Here is a 13,329-nt window from a genome sequence, read left to right as displayed (position 1 = left end):
AGGGCTGGGATCAGAGGGCAGGCAGTGAGGTGCTGCCATCCTGTGTCTACCCCCTCAGGACCCCCACCTCAGCCCCGGGGCCCCGCCTCCACGAGTATGGACCGGAAGTCTGGAGTGTCTGTGCTCAGGAGGCCAGGGCTTGGCTTCTTCTGACATCTGACTCCTCTTGTTATTCAGAAAGTGTCCCAGGCACAGGATTTCCGTGGCTCAGGGGCAGTACTGATTTCTCCCGGACAGAACCCGCTGGGGCGATCATTTGAAATTGTTCTGTGGATTTCTGTGGATGGGCCCAGCTGGGTTTGCTTGGCCAAGTGACCGTCCCTCGCCACAGACCTCCCCCATGCCTCCTCTGGCCCTGGTGTGATGGCAGGGTCTGGACAGCGCACTCTTGGGAGATGGAAGAAACACAGGGTCATCCGGGGCGACGAACTGTGTTTCAGTTTTCATTGCGAAACACCGGGGTGTCTAAACATCAAGAGCTGTCGCTTGCAGTCACGTGCACCCTCCCCTCCTGTCCAGATGTCTGAGAATGTGGCCAGCAACTCAGGTGTCCCCTCCAGCGCTGCCTTGCAGACACCACGAGCCGAGCACAGACATTATTTGGTGGGAGCGAGGGGGAGAGGACACCCCCAAAGTGAGTGTGTGTGAGAGACCTGGAGATCAGACACACATTGAAATGGGGTTCATTCATTGGGGGTTGGAAGAGAAGGTTTCGTCGCAGCCCGAGTGCGGCGGGCTTACCTTTCCTCTGTGAGAGGCTGTCTTGGCTGGGCTGGAGGTGGGGGGTGCTGAGGGACGATTTGAACTCAAGGCCAAGAGACGGGGACCAGCACTGTCCAATAGGACAGATCTCTGGGTTTGCAGCCCAGAAGGGGGCAACTTTGCCTTGGTGCAGAGAGGGGAGGGTCTGGGTTTGTGTTGGAGGCAGGGGGCAGTTTGGGCCACACTCTGTGGTGCTCAGGGCTCACTCCTGGCAGTTCTCGGGACCAAGAGGTGCAAGAGATTGAACCCAGGTTGACCGCATTCAGGGCCAGCTCCCCACCCACTGTGCCCTGTCTCCAGGCCGGGAGGTGCAGTTTCTTCTGAGGAAGGAGGAGGACGTTTCCCCAGGGGCCACCCCAGACCTCTGTGCATGTGTGGATGTTTGTGCCAAACAGGAAGGGGAAGTTCTGCCGAGTCTTCCCTCGAGATGCGCTCGTGCGACAGTTCACGTTCCTGCATCCCTGTGGCCTGAATAAAGTCACTCAGCCAGGGGGAGAAAGTTTGTCACTCCAGTGGGGCCACAGAGGCAGAGCCCCAGGGGTGGAGGGAAATGCAGCGGTCTCATCCACGTGGAGGTGCTGGGGTAGTTTTCCTGCCTGCCGAATGCCAGCTGGTATGTTTTCAGGAATCTTTTGTCCCAGTTGTCAAACACAGCAATTACAGAAACTGAGTGGCAGAGACCGAGGGTTAATGAATTCCATGGAGCACAATGGTGGGAAGACAAACTCCATTGTCGCCTGATTTCCCTTCTGTACCCTCCTGTGTGCTCTGGAGATTTGGGCCCTGTCTGCTGGAGACGCTCCCCGCCTTGTAAGGTCCTCTCGGGCCAAGCAGGGCCTGCTGGGAGTCTACAGGAGAGGCCTTGCTCTTCTGAGTCCAGTGCCCACACTCTGGCTGGCGCCATGTAGGAAGCTTTTGGTTAGACATTCAACCTGTATGTCGCTAGGCCAAGCCCCTCCTGTTTGTGGATGAGATTTCAGCATCGCTAGTCGAAAGGTCTGTAGAAGCACGGCTAGACTGAGCTTCCTGCCCCACCTCCATGAAGGGAGCGATGGAAGGTGGATAGGTGGGTGTGTGGCGGTGGTGGGGATCGGGCGTATCTGGGGGCATTCAGTCCTGGGGATGGTGCTAAGGTGGCAGACAGACAGATGTGAAGGTGCCTCCGTCTTGCACGGTGATAAACTTGTTGAATGGGAGAGTGTCGTGACAGTTGCCACCCTGGGATGTCTGGGCTCGTTCATCTCCCTCCACCTCCTGCTGGAGAGTGTTAAGTTCCATGAGGGTGTGAGCACCATGTGCAGAGCACCGCCTCGCCCCCAGGGAGCACTTCATGAGTGGGTGACCCCATCCTGCCATGTCTCAGCCTGGTGAGGCCCCCACTCGCAGGGGCTTTGGGCCCAGACACTTGTCCCTGGTGACACCCGGTGTGTAGGGAGGCGTTGGGCCTGTGCCCGTGACTGGACCCTCAATGACCTCCTGTCTCTTTCCTCGTAGATGACGGAAGGTCGTCGCTGTCAAGTCCATCTTCTTGATGACCGGAAGCTGGAGCTCCTAGTACAGGTCAGTGATGGGAGCTTGAGTCTCCGCTTTCCTCTGGAGGCCGCTGTGCTTCTGACTCCGACGCCGGCAGGGGGTGGGGGAGGGGGCAGCTTTGATTGGGGAGTGGCAGGGGAGGCCAGCATGTGTGTTAGGGGGTGCGTTCGTGTGTCTGCATGTTCTCTCTGTTCATTCTCTTAACTCCGTGCACGGTGCCTCTGGCATTCAAGGCCAGGTGTAGATTCACCTGTTGCTGGCAATCTCAGGGATGGGAAGCATCACAGGGCCACTAGCTGTTCTCCCTGATCCTGAGGACTAGACTGGACTGGATAACTGGCCTTACCCAAAGCCCTTCCTCTGGTAGTCTTCCTCGCTCAGAGGCCGGTAGAGAACAATGTGCAATATTCGAGGAGCACTTTCAGAGGTGTGAAGGAGGAGGAGCGTTCGCCTGGCTTCCCTGAGCAGTTCCCCTCCGCCTGTCCCTCGGGTCACCACTGACATCAAGGTTGACCCTATAACCCTCTCTCTGATGCTTTAAAGTTCATGGAGTGACAACCCAGGGGACCATTTCTCCTTGAGTTCCAAAGCATGCTCGGTGCTCAAGGTTTCCGTGTGGCTGCCAGAGAGAGCGGTTTCAGGATGTTGGTGATGCGTCTGAGGCATCCCTGACTCTGTGGTGTGTTTGGGGCAGGGATTCAGCTGGTGAGGCAGAGGAGGCCATGGCCTCGGGAGGTGACTGGGGAGGCGGCTGGTCTCACAGGTCAGCTTCCATCTGGGCTGAGAGACCTCATGGACCACGTGAAGGTAGCAGAGCAAGCCTTGGCCACAGGTAGGGGGATGGACAGCCTGTCCATCAGACCACTTCTTGTCCAGCCCAGAGCCTGTGGCTTTATTGCTGTCCTGTAGAATCATTTCTATCAAGCAGAAACCAGTAAGCAACAAAAAGCTGGCACTCAAGCAAGAGAGCTGCCCAGGGCACGGGCACAGCTAAGAATGGGGCCTGGTGAACAAACACGGTTACCTCTTGGTACCTGTATTGCAAACCATAGTGCACAGAAGGAGGCGGGGGGGGGGGGGGGGAAGAGAGAGAGAGAGAGAGAGAGAGAGAGAGAGAGAGAGAGAGAAGAAAGGTGCCTGTCATAGAGGCAGGATAGGGTGGGGGGCACCATGCGGAGGTGGGAGCAAACCGAAACTAGGGACATTGGTGGTGGGAAATGTACACTAGTGGAGGAACGAGTTTTGGAACATTGAAACCCAATCATGAACAGCTTTGTGATGGTGTATCTCATGGTGATTCAGTAAAAAATATAAATTTTTTAAATGGGACCTGGGAGGCCCCATGTACAGGTGCTATACACCCCCTCCCCCAACCTACACACACACACACACACACACACACACACACACACATACCCGTGCACGCACCAGCATCATCCATGGCTGGAAGAGCCTCCAAATCAGAACCGAGGGTGACTTGCCCTGGCTCCTGGTCCAGCCTACCATCTGCCTCTCGAGGATGTAAAAGTGACACGTGATTTTGAAGCTTTTTCGCATCCCTGAGAGCCGCAGAGAAACTTGTCCTGCGGCCAAGCGGAAGGATCACTGCGTGCCTAAAATAAACACACAGATGACCTCGGTGCGCACACTCCGGCTCATCGTGGCCGCGGCCGAGGGCTCCTTCTCCTGGAAAGTCCTGAGAACGTGTTTGCTGCCAGCAAAATCGGAAGCCATCACCCCCAGCTGCAGAGAAGGGAAAAAGAACAGACTGGCCGGGTCCCGGGAGGGGCTGCTCTGATTGGCTGGCCGGCCCGTCAGTAACTGCGGGGGCTGAGCCGCCGCTGGCTCCCGTCGGTTGGGCCACGCCAGAATCCAGCTGGGCCCTGGGCCTGGCGTGGTGAGTGGCCCGCCAGTAGAAGCAGGGGCAGACGCCCGTCCTGCGTGTTTCCAACCTTCTGCCCCGACCTCCTAGGCCTCCCAGGAAAGGGTGTCAGACAGCCCCAAGGCCAGCCCAGACTTCACCACGATCCCATCAATATTTATGAGGCTGCCACATGTCCCTCCGACCCTGGGGTAGGGAAGGGGGGGCGGTTGTCCTTTCCCTGCTTACCACTCTAACACTCCAGGAAGCGATCGAAGTTGAGACAGGGGTTAGACAGAGAAGCTTCTAGCAACCCGGTGTCATCCCACCCAGTGAGCAGTGAAGGGAGGCAAGATTCATGAAATCCATGGGGTGACAGGCAGCTCACCCATAAGGCTGGTGCCCTGGGAGAACAAAGGAAGGTCCAGCTCCCTGTGGGCCTCATGTACCAAGCAAGACATGTGGTGTGTTCCTGCCCCACACACACGCACAAACACACTTTTCACAACTACACACAAGCCACACACATGCATGTACATGTGTGCATGTCTACAAGCAGACAGTGCACACACGTGCACATCCATGCATAGCACATGTATGCGTGCACACACATGCGTGTCCACACATGCACACAAGGCACATACATGTGGACATGTTAATCACACGTGTACACAGCTACACGTGGGGCACATATGTGCCTACATATGTACATCCACATCTACAACCAAGACTCGTGTGCGTGCATGCACACACATGTTTATAAACAAGGCACCTGCATGCATGCATATGTTCGTGCATGTATGTGCATGAGCACACGCATCCACACGCAGCTCCAGGACCAGATGGCTCTGGCAGCCCTGGGTGAGGAGGAGCCCGTGCGGGGTGGGGGCAGCTGTGGAGACCAGACTCTGGTTGCTTAGCAACAGCCCCTCACTCCTCCCCTCCCCCCACGCCCCACCCCCCACACCCGTGCCCTGTCTTCTGCACCTCCTCCTCCCTCGGTGCTGATGCTGACAGAGTTTAAATGTCTTCCTTGCGACAGGGGACATGGCCCTCACGGGTCGCTTTGTTCCCTGAAAGGGCCCTCGGATGTGATGGAAACTGAATGTGACGGAGAGGAGGGGTGGGGGCAGGGAGCGTGCGGCCCCTGGGAAGCCGTCATGGAGGTGAGGGTTGTTGTCGTTTCCCAGGTGGTCACTGCAGGGGCTTGGTCCTGCCCCCTCTCGCAGCCCTCCCTCCCTTCCCAGAGGAGGCCAGGACTGTGTTTGCAGGTCATGATCCTCGCTGCCTCCTCCCCCGTCTCCCTGCTTGTTTATAAACATGTGTGTGCATGTATGCACACGAGTCTTGGTAGCCACTCCCTGGCACGCAGGTGTGGTCAGTATTGAGTGTGGCGGGTGTGCGGCCTGGCATGGATAGTGGAGTCCGGGTTGTATGTGATGTGGGGAGTGTGTGGCGTGTGAGTATGGTTGCATGGATGGTGTGCAGGCGGGTGGTGTGTATAGTACGTGTGTGGTTTCGTGTGGAGGATGTGTGGGGTGTGTTGGTTGCATGTGCGGGTTTAAACTTGTTGAAGACTGTTTCCCAGGGAAACACACACTACTACTACTACTGCTGCTACTACTACTACGACTGCTACTGCTACTGCTACTGCTACTACTAGTACTACTACTACACAACCCTTCCATAGAGGAACAAAAGCCGTGGCTGGGATGAGGTCCAGCCACAGCTCCCTTGTGCTCTGAGGCCCCTTCCCAGTCCCAGGAGCCTCTGTATGGTAGGGCCAGCTCTGGAGTGGGGTGACCCTGTGGCATGTTCTGGAAATTGCTGCCTGCTGTGGGGCATGCGGCCCCCTGAGCCGGACTGACCCATGCACCCTCCCCCTTTGTGAGGAATTAACTCGGGGACAGCTGGGAGTCTGCTAAAGCTTGTCGCACCTGCCCAGAGGAGAGGGGACAGGGAGGGACACAGCCTCTTCCGATGATACATATGGGCCAGGCCAGGGTGCAGCGAGGAGCCCCCTGGTCTCAGGCTGGGGACCCTCACTGAGGAGGCTTCTCCTGGGGTCCCCTATGGGGCACAGGGGCCCTGGCTGGGAAGCTGGTCTCTAGGTGGAAGTGACTGGGAGCAAAGAAGTAGCCGTCAAGCAAACTTCATGCTCAACAACTAAGTGTAAAGGAGCTTCTCATGTAGGAAGTGTTTCTCAAAAGCCCTGGGGTTCTCAGCATCCATTCTATTCTGTTCACCAGCTGACTCTAAGACACACACACACACACACACACACACACACACACACTTACATATGCAGATACACACACACACAGACTCACAGACTCATAGATGCACAGATACAGAGGTACACAGACACACATACAGATACACGTACAGACACAGGCGCACACAGAGACGCAGACATACAGGGGCACACACAGAAATTACATAGACACACAGGCACACACAGAGATACAGACACACATAGACATACACACAGATACACAGGTACAGACACACATAGATATACAGATACACAGACACACACACGCACACACATGCACACACACTGATTCTGGCAACTTGCCCCCTCGAGCAGTGCAGTGATATGGACACTTCTGGGCAGTCCTTGTGTCCTGGGCCACCCAGCAGGGCCCCAAGCCTGCCCTGTGGTCCACAGAAGCCAGCCCCTGGACAGTTCCTCTAAAGAAACCTGTGGCTGCCTGAAGGAGGGGTCTGGGCAGTTTCCAGAATCTCCACGCAGAGCCTTTGAGTGCGGCCTGGGCATACAGTGACACCCTGATAGGCAAGGCTGCCACATTCTGGGGAATCGGAACCCTTCACTGGCCTCTCCAGCCCCGGGAAGGTGTCAGACCAGTAGAGTAGCAGGAGACAATCACAGGTGTAGGCAGAGCTGGGTCAGCACAGCCCGCGGTCACCCCAGTTCCTGGCCCCATTTTACTGGGGTGGCAGCTGGGCCAGGGCCAGGAACGATCATTCTCCCCCATCCCACCCCCTCAGAGCCACCGGAGACCCAAAAACCAGCATGGCCCACGCATTCAGGGTGCCTCCAGCTAGGGCTGGTCTGTCAGACACACACTCACACCCACGCACACCACACACCCAGATATAAGCCCACACACGCATTCACAGCTGCACACCGATGCACAAATACACACACACACACACACACTCTCACACCATGTATATCCCACTCCATACACTCACACACATACTCCCATGCATACTACACACCCAGATATAAGCCCGCACACGCATTCACAGCTGCACATGGATGTGCACACACACACATACACACACACACACACACACACACATACACCGCATGTATCCCACCCCATACACTCACACATGCACTCACATCTATGCACACCACATACCCAGACATAACCCGCACACTCATTCACAGCTGCACACGGATGCACACATATACAAGCACACACACAGACTCACATCATGTGTATCCCATTCCATACACTCACAGACATACACCCATGCGCACTACACATCCAGACATAAGCCTGCACACACATTCACAGCTGCACACAGACACACGCACACACATACACACACCATGTGTATCCCACCCCATAAACTCACACATGCACTCACATCCATGCACACCATACACCCAGACATCACCCACACACTCATTCACAGCTGCACATGATGCATACACACACACACTCACACCATGTGTATCCCACTCCATACTCACACATGCACCCACACATCTACTCGTGCACATGAGCACACATGCATGGTGACATCCACACACAGGCACGCACACACCTAGGCACATTCACATGAACGCATGCACACAGATCCCACATGGACCCACGGACACCTGGACACTGATGAACGCAGGGGCACATGCGCATGTGTCTCGGGGAAGCCCTGGCACGCAGCCCAAGTTTGTTCAGTCATGAATGTGCTGGGCAGATCCCCACACTATGTCGGAACACAGTGCCCAGCACAGCCTATCGGCTGGAATGAGGGTCCGCAGTGCTTCTGCTGGCCCTTGCCTAGCCCCCCAGAACTGCTGGACGCACTTAAACCTCCCGCCTTGCGGGGTCTTTGGAAGCCGCGGCCTGTGCTTGCCGCCCGCCTCCCTAGGCCCCAGCCCCTTTCTCTTGATATTCTTTGGAAGCCTGAAGAATGTTCCGGCACCAAGCTCGGAGCCTCCGGAGGTCCTGGAGTGTGCATCCGTCTCCCCAGACGTTTTCTTTCGGATGCCAGGCATGCTCTCTCGGCTTCCTCTGACTATTCCAAAAATGGAGAGTCGCAGGAACTTAGAGCCTGGGGGCCAAGAGGCTTGATTGCGCCTCATTTTTCTTCCTCTGGGAGAAGACGGGGATTGAGCTTCGGTCTCAATCCGGTGGGCAGGGAATAGTTCTGGGAAGAATAAAGTCAGGGTCCGGGGACTGACCCATGAGCGTGTGTGTGTGTGTGTGTGTGTGTGTGTGTGTATGTGTGTGTTCATCTTTCTTTTCCTGGGTTTATTTCTTTCCCCCAGCCCTTCCCCTCCCCTTCCTCTCGCTTTGCCATAGGGGGCATCGGACACACTTGTCTGTGGTGTTTGCACACGAGCTCAGTGGAGAACACATTTCAGTTATGGCAGACTCTGTTTGTAGTGCTCATTATGGGTCAGACACTTGGGGTGGCACTGAGGGTCCTAAGTGGCGGTGTCCCCAGGAGCAACCCTCAGCATGTGTGGCAAGCCAGGGATCAAATTCAAGGCCTCTCACTTGGCCGCTGAGTCAGCCCTTGGTTCCCACCCCCCTACCCCCCGGTTTCTGGAAAGATCAACTGCCTCCACACTGACTTTTTCCCCTTTGTTTTAAAGTGGTTCACACACCCTCAGTAAAGACAATCTTCTCCTCGTGTGTGTCCTCTTTGGATTCTTTTTAAACCATATTTCCCAAGGGAGTGGGGTTTGTAGTAGTGTGGATTCTCCTTCCTGTGCATGTTCCTCCCAGCCATACCTGTCACCAGAGAGCCCACCGCCCTACTCACAGCCCTGGGCCCAGACCCCACCACAGCATGTGGCCAGAGCTCCTGGGTCCACAGTCCCAGAACCGGGGCCTCCACCTGGGCAGACTGGCCTTCCCTCTGGATGCCGTTGGTTTTGCTTTTCCACCTCGTCCCCCGACATGTTCCTATGGGCCCCGTGTGCTTCTGGGTTTTCTGGTTCGCTTGAGTGGATGCATGTGAATGCATGGGTACAGCTGACGACTGCAGCTGTGACAGTAGCTTTCTGGAACGTTTCCTTCCCCTTTCTTTGTATTTATTTATTTATTTATTTATTTTTGCTTTGGGGGCCATGTCCAGCGATGCTCAGGGGTCACTCCTGGCTCTGCACTCAGGAATTACTTCTGGCAGTGCTCAGGGGACCATATGGGATGCCAGGGATTGAACCCAGGTCGGCCTGTGCAAGGCAAACGCTCTCTCTCCCAGCTGTACTACCACTCTGGCCCCTTTATTTTTAAATGTATCTCCACTGGCCTTGCACCTTCAGTAGCTCTTGAGTCTGGAGTTGTCCTCTCTGGCTATAGCCAGAGTAACCCGCCTCGCTGAAGTGTGGTTTGAAAAGCAATGACTTGGACATATTGAACGTAATGACTTCACAACTTTGCTCTTTTGTTTTTGGGGGTCCACACCTAGTTGTGCTCAGGGCTTGCTCCTGTCTCTGTGCTCAGGGATCCCTCCTGGCAGAGCTTGGGGGACCCTCGATGGTGCTGGGGATTGAACACTGGTCAGCTGCATGACAGGCAAGAGACAGCCCCTGGACTAGCTCTCTGGCCCCAGTTTTCTGTGTCCATCCAGAACACTGACCCCAGTGTCCATCCACAGACATTCCCATCGCCTCCACCTTTCCCTGTTTCATGTATGTTATTATTGTTGTTGTTATTATTCCTGCTGTTATTTTATTATATAATAACTTTAAAATGAGATTTATCCTCTTACAAATGTTTTTTAAGTCTGAAACTCACATGAAGAATCAAAGAGTGAAACTGGTCCAAGCAGAGAGTAGGTAGAATGGGGGTCTCGGGCTGGAGAGAGACATGGGTTCAGGGGATACCAAGAAGACTTAGCCAAAGGGAGTGTGTGCCAGCATAGATCAGCGGTCCTGAGCTCACCACCTGTGTTGCAGCAGAGGCTCCTAATGCTGTATCCCATGTCCAGTGAGCCTCTGGTTGGGTCCTTCTGGCCTGACTTCTGTCCATCTTTCTCCTGTGGTCTCTTCAGCTTTCTTGAAGCACCATGAACATCCATGAGAAGAGTCTCTCTCCTAGCAGGCTGGAGTGCGTGTTGGGCATGCACGGGGCCCAGGTTTGATGCCTCATGGTCTCCTGGTCACTGGTAGGCATGGCCTCAGTGACCTCTGACACCATCAGGAGACCCAGGCAACCCAGCAAAGAGTTGAGCTGTTTCTGTTCTCTAGCTGCCGCCCAAAACACAAGCAAGCCCCCACTGGAGACCCCAGCACCCTTCTGGTCAGAGCTGTGGGTCACGGCCCCCTCCCCAAGGGTCCCCATGTGTGGCCTGGGTGGCCAGGCAGCTGCTGGTCACCACGTACCTGCGTGCGCCTCAGCTCTGGGGCTTTGTAGCAGACCCGTGGCCAGAAGCTGGCGGTGTTTGCTTCTCCAGCTCTGGATGAGGCCATTCTGGGGTGTGGATGTGCCCACCCCACCCCCCCACCCCCCGTAGTCTGGGATACCATTCTGTTCTGGAACATTGGCTGCTGGAGGCTGTTAGAGTCCCCTTGTCAATGGATTCTGGGCACTCCCAGCGTGGACACCGGCTCTCGCTTCTTCTTTGCCCTGAGACAGGAAGGCTGAATAGGAAGTTCCCAGGGGGGAGCCCCCCAACAGAAACCAAAGCTAAGCAGAGACTTGGGGTGGGTGGGGTATGGACAGGTGGAGGCTGGACACTTGGGGGGAGGTGACCCCCAAAGTAGATGTCAGAACAGATATCTGACCACCGTGCCAGCCAGGGGTCCCCCCAGGTCCTTGGAAACTGCCCCCGAAAGCCCCTCACATCTCATGGGCAGTGTCCAAGCTCACTCCTAAGGATCCCCCAGCTGGTAAACCAGAAATTCATAGACCACAGCTCTGTCCGGTCACTTTCAAATGACGGTTGGGAAAGAAAGGCCAGCAGTGACCCCTCTCCGTGTATTCCCCTCCCCCAGTTTTTTACTGCCTCTGGTGTTTATCCTCAGGCAGTTGTTGGACACTCAGATCCTAAAGGGGGTGCTGGCCCATGCCGGGGCCCCCCAGGAGCCTGTCTCCTGGGCACACACTCCTGATGGTGTGTGTAGATAGAGCCCACCTGCCTCTCACCTGGGCCTCGCCCCCACCCCCTCCCTGTTCTGCTGTGGCCCCCCACGGGCCCTTTATGAGCTGTCTGGGTTTGACTCGACACAGACTCCTGTGCAATGTGGGAGGTCGTGACTTATTCTGAAAAATAAAATATAGACATTGAGTTGGACCCTCCGCCCAGTCCAGTGCCGCCAGGAGCCAGGAAAGACTGATTCGTGGGAGGCCTGGGGGGCTACTGGTAGCCCCCAACTCGGGACCATGTGGCTCAGGCCAGGAAGAAACCTACATCTCCACCACCCACCCCCACCGCCCCCCCCCCCCACCCCCCGCAGGCTTTCCTGCCGGGATGGAGCGTCACAGTTTCCAGGTGTGGTTTCAACCGCGGGAAATGTGCGTCTACCTCGTCCCTCACACTACAGGCCACAGGCAGCTGAGCTCTGCAGTCAGGTTGGTGGGGGTGAGCTGTTTGCGACGCCCCCGCTGGGTTCAGCCAGGCCAGCTCTGGTCTGTTTGGGTAAAGATCACCGAAAGCCAGTGACCTCCGCAGCCGAATCATTTGACCGATCATCCAGTGTCTCTCTAGACGAGCAGTGCAGGGAAGGAGGTAGGGAGAGAAGTGGCCTCATGGGGCGATTCAGACCGAGCCATCTCTGTCCCAGAGACCCCGGGGGTGTGGGTTTCACCCCTTCCCTCCCTGGACTGGGCGCCAGGGAGGATTTCGAAGAGGTTCGTGATTGAACTTTGCTCCACGGAACACCCGAGAGGCTGGCGAGTGGACCTTGAGCCTGGGCTTTGCCTGTTGAAGAGATCTGGAGAGACGTAGGGAGGACAGGGAGCATCCCGCTTGGAAGGGGTCGGACGGTCGAGGCTCTGTCTTGTACCTATTCTCCGGCAACTTGGCAACAGTAGTGCCCTCGACTCAGAGTTGTCTTCTTGGAAAGTGTTTTGCTCACCTGCCCTTCTTGTCCTGGGGGCCTCTTCTGTCTCGTGGCTGCATAGCCCTCAGTAGCCACTTCGGGGTGCCGGGGGGAAGCAAAATAAGGTGCTGCACTGGGAAAGTTGCCAGACAACCAGTCAGGCCCCCGGAGCCCCCTGGACGCACTTTGATTCTCAAGGGGAGAAGAGCAACGGTTTCTTTGTTTGTTTAAGATGCAGAGACACCCCCACCCACCCACTCACCCAATGGCTCCAACACAAACTTCCTTTATTTCCAAACCCTGAAAGAAGCCAGAATTAGCATCCTGCCCTGAGCGGGCTGTTCCCTGGAGAAAGACCCGGAGTCCAGATGAGAACATGGCAACTTTTGTATTGGACCAAGTCCCAGGAAAGGAATATAGCCAGGAGAAACTTCCAGAAAGGGGGAGGTCAGCACAGTCATGGTCAAAGATGCTCCCTCCTTACTTCCCCCACCCACACCCATTCTACTTCCCGAAAGACAGAAGGTTCTGGCAGGTTTTGCAAAGGTGGGGCAGGGTGAGGTGGGTGCCCTCGGTTTTCTGGAAGGTTCTATTCTTGGCTGTACACTCAGACTCTAGGCGTGGACTTCCCCCTGGCCTACTTGTCATGCCTATGGCATTCTTGGGCACGTTGGGTGTTCTGGGCATTGGACCCTGGCTTCTGTGTGGTATTACAGATGGTGTCCACCTCACCCACTGACCAGAAGTGGGATAGCCCAGCCGGTGGGAATTTGATCTCCATCCTGGTTGGCTCAGGGATGGATCTTGGATGATCTGTCAAGTTTTGGTACATATAAGACTTCCTCGACATTAAGTGATTGGGGGGAGGTTGGGGGAGCATATTGCATTTTTCCAAAGTTCCCCATAAGTGCAGTGGTCACAG

At 55.9% G+C, this 13,329-nt stretch overlaps 1 protein-coding gene across 7 annotated transcripts in view; it reads left to right on the top strand.

Moving 5' to 3' along the window:
- FRMD4A (FERM domain containing 4A) overlaps positions 1-13,329 on the top strand; it is a 355,455-nt gene that overhangs the window by 238,323 nt on the left and 103,803 nt on the right. For all 7 annotated transcript variants that reach the window (XM_056114614.1, XM_056114610.1, XM_056114613.1 and 4 more), the window contains exon 2: positions 2,257-2,322. In XM_056114614.1, the coding sequence (XP_055970589.1) occupies positions 2,257-2,322 (66 nt within the window). The remainder of the gene's footprint in view (positions 1-2,256; positions 2,323-13,329) is intronic.

Source organism: Sorex fumeus, unplaced genomic scaffold, assembly GCF_029834395.1.
Source record: "Sorex fumeus unplaced genomic scaffold, SorFum_2.1 ptg000026l, whole genome shotgun sequence".
In the NCBI taxonomy this organism is placed as follows: Eukaryota; Metazoa; Chordata; class Mammalia; order Eulipotyphla; family Soricidae; genus Sorex; species Sorex fumeus.
Note: the sequence above shows the minus strand (reverse complement) of the source record. Positions and strands in the feature narration are given on the sequence as shown.